This window comes from Brachionichthys hirsutus, chromosome 16 (genome assembly GCF_040956055.1).
Source record: "Brachionichthys hirsutus isolate HB-005 chromosome 16, CSIRO-AGI_Bhir_v1, whole genome shotgun sequence".
Classification (NCBI taxonomy): Eukaryota; Metazoa; Chordata; class Actinopteri; order Lophiiformes; family Brachionichthyidae; genus Brachionichthys; species Brachionichthys hirsutus.
This window is the reverse complement of record NC_090912.1, coordinates 1,638,100-1,656,454: the sequence shown is the minus strand read 5'-3', so window position 1 is coordinate 1,656,454 and position 18,355 is coordinate 1,638,100. Positions and strand designations below refer to the sequence as shown.

Here is an 18,355-nt window from a genome sequence, read left to right as displayed (position 1 = left end):
TTACTTTATCAGCACAATATTTTTCTTTCCATGTCTATATTTGTGCTATATTTAGGGGGAAAAAAATTAAAATCTTTGTTTCGACATCTTATTTTGAAGCCGCGACCGGAAGTGTACCTGCGTTATCCCCGGTGTCTTGCCGCTGGTGCGCCAGTGTGACACGCTCTCGGCTGGAGGGAGGCAGCAGTTGCCATTGTGTCACCATCCTCAGATTCATCAGCGGCTTCTCGTTCCCTGGGAATAAAAAAAAAAAACAATGAGTCTGCCCGAATCATCATAAACACGCGAAACTAAAAAATTGATTTCCAAAAGTTATATCAATGGTACAGAAAAGTAGTATGTCCAGGACGCCTTCGACCTCAACCCAGGAGATCCAAATGGACATGTTCGACCACCACCCGCACGCACAGGTAAGAGCAAGGGTCAGAACTATAAAGAACCTGCTCTAAATGTTCACCTGTGCCATAAATAGGCTCGTTTTTCTCAAGGCAGTGAAACACCTGTGTGCAGATTAACAGGTTGTTCCTCAATGGAGAGTCGCAAATTAAAACGCGGCTGAGCCCGAATTCGTTGCAGTTGGTTGATGAGGAGGAGCCGGAAATAGATTTGTAACGTTCCTTTGATTGTGTTTTATGATTCCAGCCTTTTTCCTGTTGTTGAGAGGATAATTTTGTTAGTTTTTAATAAGTATCCAGGTGTGTGTGTGTGTGTGTGTGTGTGTGTCCGTGAGTGTGAGGTTGTGATGTAGCTCTTTGTTTTTAATGCACATTCGGTCCTGAAGAAACGCACAACATCATCCTTATAAGCAGTAATACATCAAGTGGATTAAATGTTCTCTTTTCAGGATGGAGGATGTTTTTATTTATTATGATATGGATTAAGGTGAAGTTTAAATGATGAATTCAGAGGTGACACCTGTTCTCCTCCGCCTGCGTTTCTGCCTGTCACCGTGTCGCTCTCCTCGCAGCCACAAATAGGCCGTGCCACGTCGTCAGTGGGCATGTTTAGTCACGAGAGTTGAAATGGATGAACATCGAGAACGAACACACCCACGCCGAGCTCGGTCGTTGTCTCTCTGGAGGACCAGGAGAAGAAGGAAGAAACAACACGTCAGCGCAGACAACCGACGCTTTCACACCGAGCCAACGCACTCCTCCTCACTCCTCCTCACTCCTCCTCAGTCCTCCTCAGTCCTCCTCATCCTTGCGCCTCGTCGCTCCTGATTTCGTTTTTTGGAACGTACCGCTTATCTCCACCCGTCTCACCTCGTCCCGTCTGTTTTAAAAAGTCAGATCTTGATCTGGTGAGAAACAGATGGACCCCCCCTCCTTGTGACAGGCGGTGGAAACTGTGTGTGTGTGTGTGTGTGAGACTTCAATCACTTGTTCATGCAGACCTGGAGCTTGTCTTGCTGGTGTCTGTATTTATAACTTTGGGGATCGGCGTTTGTAATATCCTGAAGACGATGGTTTCCCAGCATCACACCACAGAAGAAGAAATGAGCTGATCCAGAGTCAGTGCCTGAGGGCTGCTTAGATTAAAAAGCACGGCTGCTGGCCGCCATCAGATTGCAGATCAGCGTCGATATTTGTGAGCAGAATAATGTATGGAGCATTCTGGGTAGCAATATCAGGAGCCCCCCCCGCAACACACACACACACACACACAGCACCCTACCAACAGGAAGCCATCCCTCTTTACTTCCTTTGGCATTTCCGTGCCCTTTTCTGGCAGGAACTTGCCCCATCCCGGCTCAGATCAGAGCGACCCCCCCCCCCCACCACCACCACCCCCACCCATCATGCATGTACCTGCACTCACTCATTCTATGTTGAACGTAAATGTAAACAGACTTGAACTCAAGCATTCTAATGATTTAGAATGTGTAGTATTCCTTTTCTGCCATTAGGGGGGGTCTCCAAACAAAATTCGTTGCTGGTTAAAATCTTTTCATTTACCAAATAAAACGTCTGATCCAGGATCAGACGTTCAAAACCCCTTCCAGCGTCTGTGATTGGACACAAAAAAAACAACAACGACATGGCCGAGAAAGGTAAGGGGGCATCCGGATTTGAACCGGAGACCTCTTGATCTGCAGTCAATTGCTCCGCCACTGAGCTATACCCCCCCTGTCACCAGAAAAGCACAAGCGTTGTGTAACCATGGCAACGGACTCATAATGTTATGCGTGGCCTCTTCCCCAACCGGGATGGGCCATTTGCCAGGGGGGGGGGGGGGGGGGTCTGCCAATTGGATTACGAGGTCCCCGTCTCGCACCAGAACCCGGACGATGACGAATAATGGCGCTTGCTCGACTTCCTTCCAGTCTGCGCCTCCCTCTCTGCTTTGTCTCCGCTCCCGTCCGCCTGATCGCGTTGTGTCAAACCTGAATGGTTGTCATGCTCCCCTGAGGCTAGGTTCTCCACCAGACATGTCAAGACAACTTATAATTGAGCAACACAATGAAACTTTTCTTTTTCTTTCCTCTTCCTCCTCCTCCTCCTCCGACCTCTCCGACCCTGCAGGGAAAGTACGCCAAGAGGAAGAGCCGATTTAAGCGCTCGGATGGAAGCACCTCCTCTGACACCACCTCCAACAGCTTCGTCCGGCAGGTAACGTTCCACGCTTTAATCCTCCCTCCAGACTGATCCAGGCGCCAGAATGGCAGGAAAGTTTAATGGAGTCAAAAAAGGAGGTTCCTCCTCCCGGGAGTTCAGGCCTTTTCCCGCAAACGGTAAAATAGCCTCGAATAATTATTTCTCTCTTGTGTGTGTGAAATGTCTCTGACAGGAAGTGGCCTATGATCCCGTTCGGCCACGCCGACGTGAAGGAAGGCGCTGAATTAAGCTTAAAAAGACAAAACTTTGGGCCTGATTTGCATAAATTATTGCCACCGTATGCGTTCCGTGCTGTTTCCTCATCATCATTCTCTCCTCAGCCGAGACTCCTCCCACGTCTCCTCCCTCCTCCCATCATTAGGAGGTTCGATCGTCTTGAGCTTCCTCTGTGATGATTAGCCCCCAGCTGTTAACGGCTCGCACTGTACAAGAAACTCATTACCCTTAGTGGGGGGGGTGGTTTAACGCTTCTTGAGATAGGAGCCCCCGCCCCCGCCCTCCTCGCGCCGATCAATCATGGAAGGAGCTTGATTTAGTTGGAGCGTGCGCATCATCCAGAATCTGTTCGGGCGACGCGGCCGCCAGCGTTTCTGCAGGTCGTCGTGTTTCAGCCTCGCTTCCAAAAGCAGAGCCTCGTATGGGCCTTACAGTCTCGCGCACACACCTACGCACACACACACACACACACACACAAACGCACGAGAGCCACAACCAGCCGACAGTGGAGCCGGAGCGGTACACGCAGCCCGGTTTCCATGGCAACCCGGCCACTGAATCTCCCTCCGCGCGCAGGCATGGGCGGCGGGCTGAGGAGAGGATGTTTTAGATGGGCTTGTGTTGGCGCACACTCGTGTGTGTGTGTGTGTGTGTGTGTGTGTGTGTGGTGCAGGCCTGCGTGTGGAGCTCAACACAAACTCGCTCCATCTTCAGGTGTGTAACGACAGAGAGAACATCTGCTGCTGCGCCGGGAGTGTGTGGAGGAAAATGATGTTTATATATCACATATATGATACACACATACACACACACACACACACTCCACAGTGATGCTGCACAGTGGTTGTCACGGCGAATGCTCAACAACAAAAATCTGTACTTGTGTATTTCTTTAGGTTTGTAACTCAGAAACAGTATTTGTACACACACAGACACACACACACACACACACACACACATACACACGAGGGAGCAGTGCTTTTTGGTTGTTGAGTTTTTAACAATTTTATTTACTTGTTATTTATTTATCTGCTTTTTACCCCCCCCCCCCCCCCCCCCGTCGCTCCAGAGCCTGTTTCCCGTCTCGTTCGGTTGCCATGTACGACACATTTCAAGGTTTCTGGGGAGCGGCTCGCAGTCCATCCTGTCGGTCCTGACATACGAATAACAGCAGCGCCCCTGTTGTTTGTGTGTCTGGCGGTCTGAGTAATCAACCGGTGGCTCGCCGTGTCTTATCCCCCCCCCCTCCTCCCCAGCCGGCTGTGTTGTCATCAGCTGAGAATGCCAGGGGCAGAAGAGGCAACGCAGGAGCCCCTGTCATCGAGTCAAAAGTCGCCCTCTGCTGGAACGGCCTGCCCCCCCCCCATCAGCCACACCCTGCCGAGAGGAAATAAGCAACGGGAGATAGGAGGGTGGTTTCCCTGAGCAGTGCCCCGGCCCCCGGCCCACGTCAGCCGGGGCAGTTATGGCTGACGGCTGCATACCGGCCTGTTCGTGTCTCTCTTTCTGCCCCGGCGAGGGGCTAAATATATTTCACCAGTTTGCAAATGTAGCACAAGTTCTGCAACCCGACCCCCAGCTGGCTTCCTCTGTGTGTGTGTGTGTGTGTGAGAGAGAGAGAGAGAGGGTTGGAGGTGAAGAGAGTCCCGCTCTTAGTTTCTCACACACACGCGCACACACACACACACACACACACACACACACTACACTTCTGCACTTGTCATCCTAACAGGCGTTCACACTAGTTACCTCTCTCTCTCTCTCTTTCTCTCTCGCCCCGTCTCACACACACACACACACACTCCTATAATACACATAACTCCGTCTGTGGACTGTGGCGTTGCCCCCTTGGTTTGCCCTGGTGAGGCGAGCGAGGCAAACGAGGCATGGAGAGGACCGGGATGATCCGAAGGCCCGGCATGGTAAGCAGGATCCGGATTGATCCGGGGGCTTTTTGATATGCGTCCGGCTGATCTGGAGGCAGTTTTGTGTGAGTGGCTCTACGGCTTTTAAAAGTTGCCCCGCGCCGTCACGGGGCAGAATGAGTTTTACCTCCTCGGCTCGCGTCGCTCCCCGTCTTATGAGCTCGGTTCCATTTTGGGCCGGGGGGCCGCAGCTGCTGGAAAGGCGCTGTGTTTTTAATTAGACTCCCCGTCCCACCGGCTGCCTCCGCCGCCGTCCACCCGGGCGTCCGGTCGTCCGGCGTCTGTCCCAAACAGGCCCAGACCAGATCTGGATTCTGCGCCTTGTTGCTTTTCACTGCCTCGCCTTTTGTTCTGTTCATGTTAGTTTGATGCGTTTCCTCCGATCAACGATGAAAAGTCTTTGATTAATGGGCTGATGATTCATTTACTGATTCGTTTCCATGCTGAAGTCTGATGAATAGCGATTTAACACACTTTCCCGCACTCATTATCGATGTCATTTTTAACTAACAGCTATTTTATTGATGATTGTGTCTCTTATTTATATTCCAGCTTGTTTTGTTTTTTTAGCAGCAACAAAAGTGTCAAATGAGAAATGAGGCTTCTGTTGTTCAAATCCAGGAACTCACCTCAGATGACTTTATACCCCCCTCTTATAATATAACCTAATTATGGTTATATATAAATCAGCGCTATTGATCGCAACACTGAATTCATCGAATGTATGGGATTTTTTTTTTTGCTCCCTCCTTTGTAAAAAAAAAACAAACAAACAAAAATCAGGATTCCTATTGAGGTCAGTCCATGACTCATCTTTCCAGTTATCACTACACTGGTCGGCCGGTTGCCATGACGCTACTCTGAGGGGGGGCACCCATCTACGAGCTTCAGACAGGAAGTCTGATTGCCTTTTCTCCACGTTCTCCCTCTTTTCTTTCCCAAACGGGAAACGCATTCTGGTTCGTCTGAGATGAGATGCTGCCTCCTCTTCCTTATCCGATTTGTCGACCGGTGTGACTCAGAGATAAAGCAAATGGGGAAAGGATATTTAATGTTTTTATTCAGGTGGTTTTTTTTACATTTAACATCCCTTGTCATCTGATATGAGTGAATATATTTAATGGGTTTAGTTATCAGGGCGTCTGTTGGCTCTGAGGGTAACGTGTCTCGTTGTTGTTTATGGCGGCGGCGGATCCAGATCTCTGACCTCAGGAGGGTTAGCGTCTTGATAAAGGCAGGATAACACCACTCCTGCTTTTATCAAGATGCTAAAAAGCAGAAAAGGAGCATGAAGATGCCATTTTCCCCCTCTCTGTTAGTTCAGCGTGTTCATAATAATTGAATGTAGTTTTTTTTTTTTTTACTTTGATCACTCTTTTTCCTCATTTCCCAATATTTTCCCCCTCGGAGCCATTTGTGATGGTGGAAAGGAGGAACAGTTCCCATCTCCGGGAACAATGTTAACTCATTTCCCTGCAGCAGAGTGACTCCTTTCAACCCTCATTATTCAAAGTGCTCCTTATTCCATTACCCTCTGCTCTGTGGCGTCTCCGTTTATCCAAGCAGCAGCGCTCGGAATCCATCAGGTTGGCAGAGCATTTTGGATTTTTACCAATCAGAGGAAAATATCTCATTGATCCCCTGTTGAAAAGCTCAAATGCTACGAGCCAGATTAGCCAGATTTCCCTTCTGGGTATTTTATTCACCATAGCTTCCTGTAGCTCCTCTCGATTGTGCTGCGGAGACGGTTACTATGACACCGCTGGGATGTGTAGTCTGACGTGGCCAATGGGAGCGCAGCGCCGCCGTCAGGTGGCCTGCAGCTATTTTCAAACGGGAGCTGTGTGTGAAGCCGCTAAATTAGAGACACGCCCGTTGAAGCGAGAGGGGGGGGGGGGGGGGGGGGAAGGAGAAGAGATCAGAAGGTGGAGGAGACGTCTACCAGTTTGTCCCTTTTGTCTCAGGCTAATGTGCTGACTCATGTCTTCTTTCATTGACTCTCTTCTTTCTCCCGATGTGAATCAGCTGGTTGAGTGACTCAGGGAAGCGAATGTTTGCCCACACGTAAACACCAGTCGCCCGCTCCCTCCCATTCGTTCCTCGCTCGTCGTTGTGCTGATTGGTCCGGTGGTCCACACAGGCGACGCAGGATTATTCCTCCCACTCGAGTGGGATGCATGCATGCACTCGCCATGAACGCCTGTCTTTTGAGTAGGCCAACAGGAAACGGCGACGTTCTCTGGGAAAGAGTGAAACAGCTACAGGGGCCGGGATAACAGGGATCGCCATTGCCTTGGCAACAGGGATGTCAACATTTGGTTGGCTGTTGCCAAGTCACAGAGCACCTTGACGCTAGAATCAACATTCATGTTTGTTCTTTCATTTTAAATGATAAAGAGACGCGTGGATGGCATGCTAACATGCTAACATGCTGAGCAGGTGCTTCCCTCCTCCAGACACTCAGTTGTTTGTTCTCTGTTAAATTAGATTGTTATTCTGGCATTTTATTAATGAATAATAGTGACAGGAAATAGAAGGAGAGCCGCGATGATGCTTGGACAGACGCTCTTTAATGACAGGATCCTGTCTTATTCTGCGGGGAATTAGCTTAGCCTTCAGCGCCAACGGCCGTTTATCCCTCATGGCGCTTTTTGTCGGGTGAAAGTCGGGGCAAAGTCACTGCAGCGGCGTCTCTTTTGGACGAAAGCCAAAACGTGTGTGGGGGGGGCGGGGAGGCGCATTTTGGTTTTCGGCCAAATGAAAAAAAGACAGTCCAATAACTCAGAAGCAGCCAAAGCCATGAATCTAAAGAAGCATCTGAGGCGCCACCAACCGGATTGGAATTCCTGTTGTTTCAAATTAGTGGAATTTCTTCAGAATAAAGGCAAAAATATAAAATAAAATAAGTAAAAAACAAAATCCATCCAAACTCCGCCCCTGCGGAAATAAAACCCAAGTTATCAAAAACCTCCTACAAAGAACCAGGCAGCCCCGTCAGTAAAAACAACAACGCAGAGAAAACAAGTGGCCTTCTTATATGAGCGAGACGGTCAAGCGTGCAGAAGTTCAGGCGGCCTCTGAGCGGTGCAGCGGACCGGCGCCGCAGGTTCGCAGGAGGCTCGGGTTTTTATCGCGGCATGGATGTCTGGATGAGGGGTCGGCTGGAGAGAATCGGGTTACGCTGCATGAGTAGTGAATGTGTCGGAAGCTGCAGCCCCTTCATGAGAAATTTATACCCCCCCCCCCCCCCCCCCTCTTATAATGTAACCCGGTCCTCGGGCCAATATTTCCTCTCCGCCTCGTTCTGCCTCGACAAACCCGGCGTGTCGTACCGGTGCAAAAAAGATTTTCCGCGTCGGCCGCAGTGGAAATATTGGCCTGTTGTTCGGCGGCGTCTCCACCTCAAATTACAGCGAGTCAGCTTTCATTCAATACGAACGCCGAGGCTTCTGCTACGCTTCTCCTAAGATAGCTCGAAACGAGACACAGTAGAACATCTGGAATACCTGAAGATGAGCAAACAGGTTGGTGATGCTGCAGACATGCAGACACTGATAAATGTCCCCCCCCGGGGGGGGGGGGGGGGGGGGGGGCCTGGTTGCCTCAACAACAAGTGATTGTCTTTTTTTTCTCTCTCTACCTCTGCTCATGTTTTGTGTACGTCAGGGCTCGGCAGATTCCTACACCAGCCGGCCGTCCGACTCAGACGTGTCGCTGGAGGAGGATCCCGAGGCCCTGAGGAAGGAGGCCGACAGACAGGCCCTGGCGACGCTTGAAAAAGCAAAGGTCAGAGATCAGCGGCTACACCTCCGCGTTGCTGTGTCGTGTTTGTTTGTTTTTTGACACTGGTTAACCGTTACTCTTTCAGACCAAGCCGGTGGCCTTTGCTGTGCGGACAAATGTGGGTTACAATCCCGGCCCCAGCGACGACGTTCCCGTGCAGGGAATGGCCATATCTTTCGAATCCAAAGACTTCCTGCACATCAAAGAGGTGCCGTGTGAACTGCAAGATATTTTCCTGTTGTTGAAACGTGACACCCACGTCTCGTCCGGCCTCCTCGCGAAACATTTATGCAGAATCATTCTGGATAGCAAACTGTTCCTGGATTGTGTCGAGCAAAGCAAAAAAAAAAAAAGAATCATTAGCAGGCCCTTGGATTCGCACATTTCCCGGAGATGTCGATCACGTGCGTCGATCCGGCATTTGATTGGCTGCCGATGCGCTGTCGTTACGCAGAAGTACAACAACGACTGGTGGATCGGGCGCCTGGTGAAGGAGGGCTGCGAGGTGGGCTTCATCCCCAGCCCGGTGAAACTGGAGAACACCCGCCTGCTGCAGGAGCAGAGGATGAGGCAGAACCGCCTCAGCTCCAGGTCGCCATCTTTTTTTAAAATTCTGACTGTTTTGTCTCAACCGTGCTCGGACCTGTAACCGTCTTTCCTGTTACAGTAAATCTGGAGGGAGTTCCAGTCTGGATGTTGCCACGGGAACACGCAGACCCACCCCACCTGGCACAGGTGAGGTCGCAGAGGTCTCCTTGTTGACGAAATAGTCCCGATCAGCGAAATAGTTTATGTCCTGCGCGACGAGTCAGATTTATAGCCGTTCCTTTAGGATGTAAGATCCCCCCCCCCCCCCCAGCCGTGTCTGCCCCCCCCCCACTGTCAAACCAACCACGCCCACCTCACCAACAGTAAACCCAATTCCAGCCTGCGAGCCTCGCCCTCAGCTTGGTCTCTTCTTTCCCCTCTTCCTCTTGCTTGCCCTCCGGTCACGCCGATCTCTGTCTCTGCTCGTCTTCATTCTCTTTATCATTTCTCCTTTTGATCATTCTCTATCTGTTGCCGTTTCCTCCATGCCTTTATCTGGATGCATCTCACATTATTTTCTGTCCCCCCCCGCCCCCCCCACCCCATTTTTTATTTTCTCCCGCCCTCTTCCACTTGGCCTTTGCTCTCTCTCTCTTTCTCTTTCCTCCCCCTGCCCCGCCCAACCTCCCGCCTCACCAGCTAACGTGGACGCGTCCACCGCGGCCGATGACGCTGACGCGCTCGACCTGGATGCCGAGGAGCCCCCTGAGTTCCAGGGTGACCCCCGCTCCTCCAAGGGCATGTCAGGCAGCGTAACGTCCCCCCTGGCCAATGCCCACCGACTGCCCTTCTTTAAGAAGGTAACCCCAGGGGGGCCCCGAGACGCCCCGCTCGCCTCCCTCCTGCATCCGTCCCCTGCTTGTCCAAGCTCTGGTCAGGTCTTCCTTTCTCTCGCCCTTACTAACCGCTCACAACTGAAATGTCCCATCTGCTGATGCGGCTCCTGAACCTAACACTGTTTGGCCCCTCGGCGGTTAAACTGAGATATATTTGGATGTTTGTTTTTGTGCTCGTCAGCCGGGAGAGGCGCTTAACTAACCGATGCGCCGCTGCTATTTAATCCGTGCTATATTTCACACAAAGCCACGTTTTGATCGATAAACAGCTCCTCTCCCAAGCCCCGCCCCCCCATCCTAACCTGTCAATAACCAAATGTGCTCTTGTGTGTTTGTGCTTGTGTTTTTTTTGTGTGTGTCTCTTTTGGCTTCTGTGTGGATTGATTCTGTAGGGGGCCCGGCTAAACAGAAACAGAAGTCGGTGAGTGTGGTTTGTTTTCAAGACTAACCTCTAACAACGTTTCACTAATCCTTCCTTCTTGTGCAAACATGTGCATTAAAAGCACAAAAAAAAAGGATTACCTGCAAATCAGGTGCGCAGATGCGGGTGCAGATTGCTGGCAGACCTCGTTAGCATTAGCGATGCGAGAAAACATCCTGACGCGCTTTCATTTCCACTCATGAAAATAGGCCGACAGCGAAAACGCTTTTCAGCAACATTTAAATCACACACCGCAGCTGCAGAAATAAGACGTCACGTCAAGAATGGAAAACGACAGAACTTGTATCCACGTGTTTGAAATAAATGCTTTTAGGTATTTTATATCTACAAATCTGAAGTAATTTGAATTATCCCTGAGGAAGTCCAGATTCTAAAACTGACTCAAAATGTTTTTTCATTTTTAGCAAAAAATTTATTCCTATACTGTAAAAAAAAAAGCATCTCGGCTCTATTTTATTAGCACGTCATCGTCCATCTAAATCCCACGCTGCACTCACGCCCTTCAGACTGGACGAGCGCTGCTGCTGTGGCGTTCCAGCTTCGCCCCCTTTAGAGACGAGGGCCATTTGAACAACTGTTTTTAGCTTCTGTGAATTACAAACGAGGTGAAATGAGCTCCCGCGCCTCCTCCTTATGTAACGCAAAATAGAGGAGCAGCACCAGAGGAGCTGATCATAGAGGAGGGGGCGTGCATGGAATGGAAACGGGGGGGGGTTCATGGGAGGTGTGACAGTTTTCACCCCGTCCCCACGGAGAGAAGGCTTTTACTGAAAAGGAATAATGCTCATGGATGCATCCGTCATCAATGGGATGTTAGCGTGTGGGCGTAGCGGTATAGCAGATTTAAGTGTCTATGTGGAGTTCTTTATATCCCAGAACTGTATCTGTGCACATCTGCATGACTGAAATAGGATAAAGAAAATAAAAAATAAGTGGCTGGAAATTGTAAATATTTCCAGCCACTCAAACTTGCTGATTTTTCTTTTTTTTTCTTCTTTAAAAAAAATTAAAATTCATCTCAAATTTGACCAACAAATTTAAAAAAAAAGCGAATTTTTACTTTCAATTTTATTTGCTGGGTGGAATGATTTTGCAAATTAAACCAAGTGCTGATGGAAAGGCGGCGGCGGCGGCGGCGGCGGCGGCGTCCTCCTGACACCCCGGACACCCCATCTGCTTTAATTATGGACACTTTAATTGCGTGAGACAGCGGACGAGGAACGAGGAACGAGGGCTTTCCGTGAGGGATCGATCCCTGCGCCAGGTGGTCAGTGAAACAAACATCAGGCGTCTGAAACTCGCCATCGATCCTCCGACCTCTCCAGACGGGTGGGATGGAGGGCCCGGGAGGAGAGGGCGTGTCTGTGTTGATGTTGACTTGTCTGGCTGTGGATCTGATTGGATCTCGTCCTGGCTCAGATGGAGCACGTCCCGCCCTACGACGTGGTGCCCTCCATGAGACCCATCATCCTGGTTGGGCCGTCGCTCAAAGGATACGAGGTAAGAAGAGGAATGATCAGAATACGATCGGGAATGTCGCCACCTTTTGTCTCAGGTGGGGGGCGGGGTTTGTCTTTAGGTGACAGACATGATGCAGAAAGCGCTCTTCGACTTCCTGAAACACAAATTTGAGGGCAGGTAAGAATCCACATTACGCAGCCGTCACGTTGTCCTCCTGCTCGCCGACCCGATGAGGACCGCCGTCCCTGAATCTGCGTTTCAGGATATCCATCACACGGGTGACGGCTGACATCTCGCTGGCCAAACGCTCGGTCCTCAACAACCCCAGCAAACACACCATCATCGAGCGCTCCAGCACCCGATCCAGCCTGGGTGAGACCCGCAGAACCGGTTCTGTTCTTTCACTGCTCAGACAAGGAACCGAATCTGAGTGCGTCATCGCGTCCCTAAACGTCCATTTAAATACCTGCCAGTGTCTGTGATTCATAGGATGGAGGGATGGATGGAGGGATGGATGATATACAGGAGATATTGATCTATAGATACAGATCCAAGCATGGAATATAATTACCGGTATAGATAGAAAAATATTGATGTACATAGATAGATAGATAGATAGATAGATAGATCAATATTGCTGTAGATAGATAGATAGATCAATATTGCTGTAGATAGATAGATAGATAATTATTGATGTAGATAGATAGATAGATAAATATTGCTGTAGACAGATAGATAGATAAATATTGCTGTAGATAGATAGATAGATAAATATTGCTGTAGATAGATAGATAGATAAATATTGATGTAGATAGATAGATAGATAGATAAATATTGCTGTAGACAGATAGACAGACAGACTGACTGACTCGTGGGTGGAGCCTGCTGGAGGAGCAGCGTTTTCTGGTTTGTAGGAACAGCTGACTCCTGCTGCGTGTTTGCATGAGGAGGTTCAGATGACGAGTCCTCCTTTGTGTCGACTGTTTAATCGACACAAAGGAGGACTCGGCATCCAAAAACCTCAAAGTGCCCCTTTTATACCTCCTCTGATCTGCCCTCCTCTTTCTTTCCTCATCCTGTCTTTTCTGCCCTCCACCCATCCATCACCCCCCCCCCCCCCCCCCCCCGCCCATCCTCCGCCACCCTGTCTTTTGACTCAGACATCCTGGGTACGTATACATGCTCTCCCTCCTGCCTCCCCTCTTCCTCTCACCCTCGTCATCATCCCACACATCGTTTGTCTCGCCTGCCTGTCAGTTTCTCTGTTCCTCGTGCGTCCGTGTGACGGCCTGTAGTCTCTGACACAAGAGAGCGACAAAACCGAAGGGGGGGGGGCAGCCGGTCCAAGAAGCTGGAAGCTGGGCCTCGTCTCATCCATCTCATCTCTCACTGTAGATGGAGCCAAATTTCCACAAGTGTGTCGCCAGGGTTGATGGAATCCTCCTCCTCCACCCCTCGGTCCTCTGGAGGCTAAATTGACCCCCCCCCCCCCCCCCCTCCCCCCCGATGTGCATTCGGGAGCAGCAGCGCCTCCTCAGGCGACGAGGAGAGGAACATTCTGCTCTCTCCAGTTTTAATCTCTCTCTCCTCACCCGTCAGTGGGTTAATTAAGAAAAGTGCAAGGAGGGAGGAGGGGGGGGGGGTGGGGTCTGAGCTCGAGATGGTCAATAAGAAGATTTATAGGCTGTTGTTGAGGAACAATGAAAACGAGAACGGCGAGCGGATGGCCTGATAATCGGATCACCGCCGCGCACAGCAGCGCTAACAGAAACTAACGGTTGCTTCTTCTTCTTCTTCTTCTTTTATCGTTTCTCTTTTGTTTACATTATTAGTCATTGCAAACGCCACAGGCATCTCATTCTTACGTGCCTCCCCGATCGGAAAAGACACGAGGAACTCCCGAACGCCGCTGCAGAATGAGGATGCGGCGCTTGTTCCATTTAGCGGCGGCATAAATGGAACTTGGAATGTGGTTCCGTCTAATTCATGCGGCGTGAAGTTTTTCTTTGTTTTTTTTTATAAACTTGGGCGTGCATGATTGAGAACTAACACGTCGCTTCTGCTCGTGTGCACCAAGTGAAGGAAGTGGGGCTGACATGCTCCGGATTAACGCGTTCCGTGTCTCCTCCGCCTGCAGCGGAGGTGCAGAGCGAGATCGAGCGCATCTTCGAGCTGGCCCGCACCCTCCAGCTGGTTGCTCTGGATGCAGACACCATCAACCACCCCTCCCAGCTGGCCAAGACGTCCCTGGCGCCGATCGTCGTCTATATCAAAATAGCATCACCAAAGGTAGCCTGGGAATATCATCCTGATGATTTTCATGTTGGACTTTTTATACAGCCTCTTCTTCCAACCGGAGAACCTGGAGAACACCCACGCGGACACGGGGGGAACATACAAACTCCGCAAAGATAGGATTTGAACGCAGTACCTTCTCGCTGTGAGGCGACAGCGCTAACCACTGCACCACAGTGGCTTTTGCAACTTTAAATACTATCAGTAACCAGGACTTCAAATGAAATCTTTAAAACTTGCACGATGTCCCATGGAGTTTTCTTATAAGGGAGCGAAAGCAAGTTTTGCACACAAATTTCTTTTATATTAGCTTCTTTTTTTTTGTCAATTTAGCTTCTGATTAGCTGCTGTGAGCTACGAGCAGAACTCAATGATGGAAATCTAGCTGAACAGATAAGCAGCTTTGGTATCGGAATGCTAATTTGACGTCCCTGAAGGACTTTTGGGAGACACGTTTCAATGCGGCGAAGCAGTTTTCACGTGAATGATTAGGCGATGTCTCCCCGCAGGTCCTCCAGAGGCTCATCAAATCCAGAGGGAAGTCCCAGGCCAAACATCTAAATGTCCAAATGGTGGCAGCGGACAAATTGGCCCAGTGTCCACCAGTGAGTTTGTCTTTGTTTGTCTGAACCGATGCCAGAATTCCATTCATCCAAGCGAAACCCCATTTCTATTTCCGTGCAGGAATTGTTCGACATCATCCTGGACGAGAACCAGCTGGAGGACGCCTGCGAGCATCTGGCCGACTACCTGGAGGCCTACTGGAAAGCGACGCACCCTCCGAGCAGCAACCCCCCGAACCCCCTGCTCAACCGTACCATGGCCACCGCCGCCCTAGCCGCCTCCCCCGAGCCCGTCTCCAACCTGCAGGTACAGGTGCTCACCTCCCTGCGCAGAAATATGGATCCGTGGCCCGACATGGTCGGCGCCGTAGCGACTGATGCCAAAGAGGAGGAGCATGCCCTCTGAAGTCCAGCAGGCACGGGAAAAGGGGGCAACTTGACCTGAAGCCAGCGGCGTGCTCCGTTTACCGCGGAGGAAAAGCCGATTACAACTCTGATCACGCATGAATTCACAAATTAGGAGAAAGAAATTACCCACAAGCCACCTGTGTCCACAAAATCAAGCAAAAATCAAATCTGCTGCCCCCCCACCCTTCAATCTTTAGCTCTATGGCCTCGTTTTTCTTCTCCGAGAGGCTGAATCCAGTCTGCCGCCTCCCTCCGTGTTGCCATGGTAGCGCCGCTGAAAACAGCAAGTCACGTCCGCGTCTTCAAACACAAACACCGAGTTCGGCGGAGGCTGCTGCTAACGCGCCGTCCCAACACGAAGTACTAATCAGCTGCGTTGTTGTTGCTAAGTAACCACTGCCTACGTATTGATGAGTTTGCATACTGTTATTTGTCTTTGACAAACAACAGAATTGCACCAAATGGCCGTCAAACATTTTATAGATCTCCTTCTGTTGTTTTTTTTCCGAAGAAAATCCACATTTCAAAAACGGAATTTATTAATTTCTGTAAACTTGTGTAAGCATTCATTATGTGCTCCCCCCCCCCACCATGAGATCGCTCTGCCAGACGGTGGCGCTGTTGTGACGGTAGCTACTAACCGCTCAGGTGTGTTTGCCTTTGCAGGTGGATGTCAGGGTTTTAAAATAACTGAGTGTTGACTCTAACATTAATGCTGTAACATCTCGGCTTGTGTTTTGATCTGCTTCTCGCTTTGATCTGCTTCTCGCTAACGTGGCCAACGACTCTGCTTCTCGCTAACGTGGCTAACTAACGACTGTCTGTATCTCTGCACGCTTGCTGTGTGGCACGGCTGCCGTTTGGCTGCAGGGCCCGTACCTGGTGCACGGCGAGCAGAAGCGGGAGAGGCCTCTGACAGAATGCGGCGGGAGCGGAACCTTGCATGACTACCAGGCAGACCCGGGGGGGAAGCCTCAGCAGCAGCAGATGTACGTCCGCCCCTCCCGCGGTCAGCTACGAGGAGGGAGCGGGCGGGGCCTCTCACGGCAGGACACCTTCGACTCTGAGACCCAGGGCAGCCGGGACTCCGCCTACACCGAGGCCGGCGACTCCTGCATGGACATCGAGACCGATCCCTATGAAGAGCCCGAGCCCTACCAGGGGGGCGGCGGCGGCCGCCTCCATCTGGCGCAGCATCACGGCCGACAGGCCTCCTGGGAAGACGAGGGCGCCGAGCCGGACCAAGAGAACCTGAACCACCCGCCGATGCCGAGCCAGAAGCAGCCGCACGGACGCGCCAAGCTGAGGGAGCGTTACTGCCAGGACCCCGTGGACACGGGGGCCAACATGAGCCGCAACAAGAACCAGGACGACTGGGGGAGGGACGTCTACATCCGCTGAACGCGCATCGTGCCGCGGAGGCAAGGGGGGCGGGAGGGGTGTGAGTGTGAGCGTGTGTGTGTGCGTGTGTGTGTGTGTGTGTGTGTGTTTGTGCGTGTGCGTGTGCGCGTGTGTGTGTGTGTGTGTGTGTGTGTGTGCGTGTGTGTGTGTGTGTGTGTGTGTTTGTGCGTGTGCGTGTGCGTGTGCGCGTGTGTGTGTGTGTGTGTGTGTGTGTGTGTGTGTGTGTGTGTGGTTCCACAGTCAGGCCGATAAAAGGATCCGTTTTCATCCCAGTACAATGTAAAACGCATCGACTGCCGGACGCCGTTCTTATCGGCTTCTTCTCGCAATTTTATTTTATTTATTTGGGGGAAAACGATTTGTTTCCTCCTGCATGAGCATCACGGATTCCTCCGCACGACGACGGCGATTGTGAATCTATGATTGTGATCTCGACCTCGCCTCCTTTTGTAGAAGCGTGAAGGCCGGTCGGGCCGCCGTCCTTGTCCATCTGTCCTCTGCCGTCTTAAACAGGGTTTGATGTCCATCAGGGTCACTTTACCAAACTCACTCCGATCTTCGGATTTCAGTCCGCTGAGATCCCGGAGTCTCGCTCCTCCGCTTTATCACCCGGACCTTAAAAAAACAAACCTCCGCATTTTAAGAATTTATCGATGTCGTGACATGCGCGTCAGCTCGAAAACAAAAGAGCTCTCCAAAGACGTTTCCTTTCTTCCCTGACCTGGTTTCCAGCCTGGCCTTTCTGTTTCCTCTTCCTCGCGGATGCTGAGGGGCGCCTGCATGCTTGCGTCCCCCCCACCCCCCCTCTGGCTTTCCTAACACGATGCAGAAGTGTCCTGCCTTAGTCACTCCCACCTTTAAACACCCCGTTTCGAGAAAGCTTCGATCACAAGTGCCGGAATGTCTCGCCAAGCCACGTCTTAACTCTGACGGCTCGTTTTTGTACCATTTCCGTCGCTCCAGCCCATCCTTCATCTCGTTTCCTCCACACCAGCTTCGTTAGTCTTCTGTTTTTCCAGGGCTCGTGTGTGTGTGTGTGTGTGTGTGTGTGTGTGTGCGTGCGCGGTTTAATTGCTACCGACTTCACCCATGCTGCCCGCTTGCCCGATACGAAACGCAGCTCTTCTCTTCTTACTCTTGATTTATGACTGAATTGGTGTTGCTTTCTCCCGTGGACATTTGCGATTTCTTTTTTCTTTTCTTTTTTTTTTTACCTTCAGTTTTTGGGGGAGTGAGAGGACTATCAAATGGGGCTGGGCGGGGCGGGTAGGATCAGCTTCCATCTTTTGATCACTTATTTATAATGGAGAAATCCATGAATGTCTTTGGCGGGCCCATCCGGCCCCGCTCATCTTCAGAATAAATGAATATTTAAAATAAAGATCCGTAAATAATGTTATTGTTGCGTTATCGCAATTGTTTAAAAAAAAAAAAGAAAGAAAACTTCTGAAATAACATGTATCATTGGTGCCTGATTGTAGCTACATTTTGCTTTTTCTGCCTTTCATTTTTAATCTGTGGATAAATTCCGTATTTTAATTAAAAATTGAATCAGGAAATGCCATTCGTGTCGCCTCATTGATGCGGATCTGAGCACTTCAGAGAGATTATTACGCCTCTGATGAGCGTAAAGCTGCTCAACCAGATGTTCACTGTAGTTTCCGTGTTTATGTTTCCAGGTATTATCTGCTCTCGACATTCCTCTCACATTGTTCTCAAATCTTCAAGTTAAATCTCAGCGGAAGCCAAAAAAAAAGCGCTTTGGAATTTAATGACATCATCGTATCTGTGACATCAATGAAATGAAGTAAAGTAAGTC

General features: G+C 50.4%; 1 protein-coding gene and 1 non-coding gene across 2 annotated transcripts; one reads left to right on the top strand and one right to left on the bottom strand.

Annotated features, from left to right (window-relative positions):
- Nucleotides 1-320: 320 nt before the first annotated feature.
- On the top strand, nt 321-18,100 carry cacnb1 (calcium channel, voltage-dependent, beta 1 subunit). The gene is made up of 15 exons (XM_068750398.1): nt 321-410; nt 2,526-2,612; nt 8,426-8,545; nt 8,628-8,750; nt 8,997-9,133; nt 9,210-9,277; nt 9,770-9,930; nt 11,828-11,908; nt 11,988-12,046; nt 12,132-12,241; nt 13,030-13,038; nt 14,007-14,158; nt 14,674-14,769; nt 14,849-15,034; nt 16,006-18,100. The coding sequence occupies exons 1-15, from the start codon at nt 321-323 to the stop codon at nt 16,534-16,536; spliced, it is 2,010 nt and encodes a 669-aa protein (XP_068606499.1). The 3' UTR covers nt 16,537-18,100.
- On the bottom strand, nt 2,057-2,128 carry trnac-gca (transfer RNA cysteine (anticodon GCA)). The gene has a single exon. It is a non-coding gene; the product is annotated as a tRNA-Cys (tRNA).
- Nucleotides 18,101-18,355: the final 255 nt, after the last annotated feature.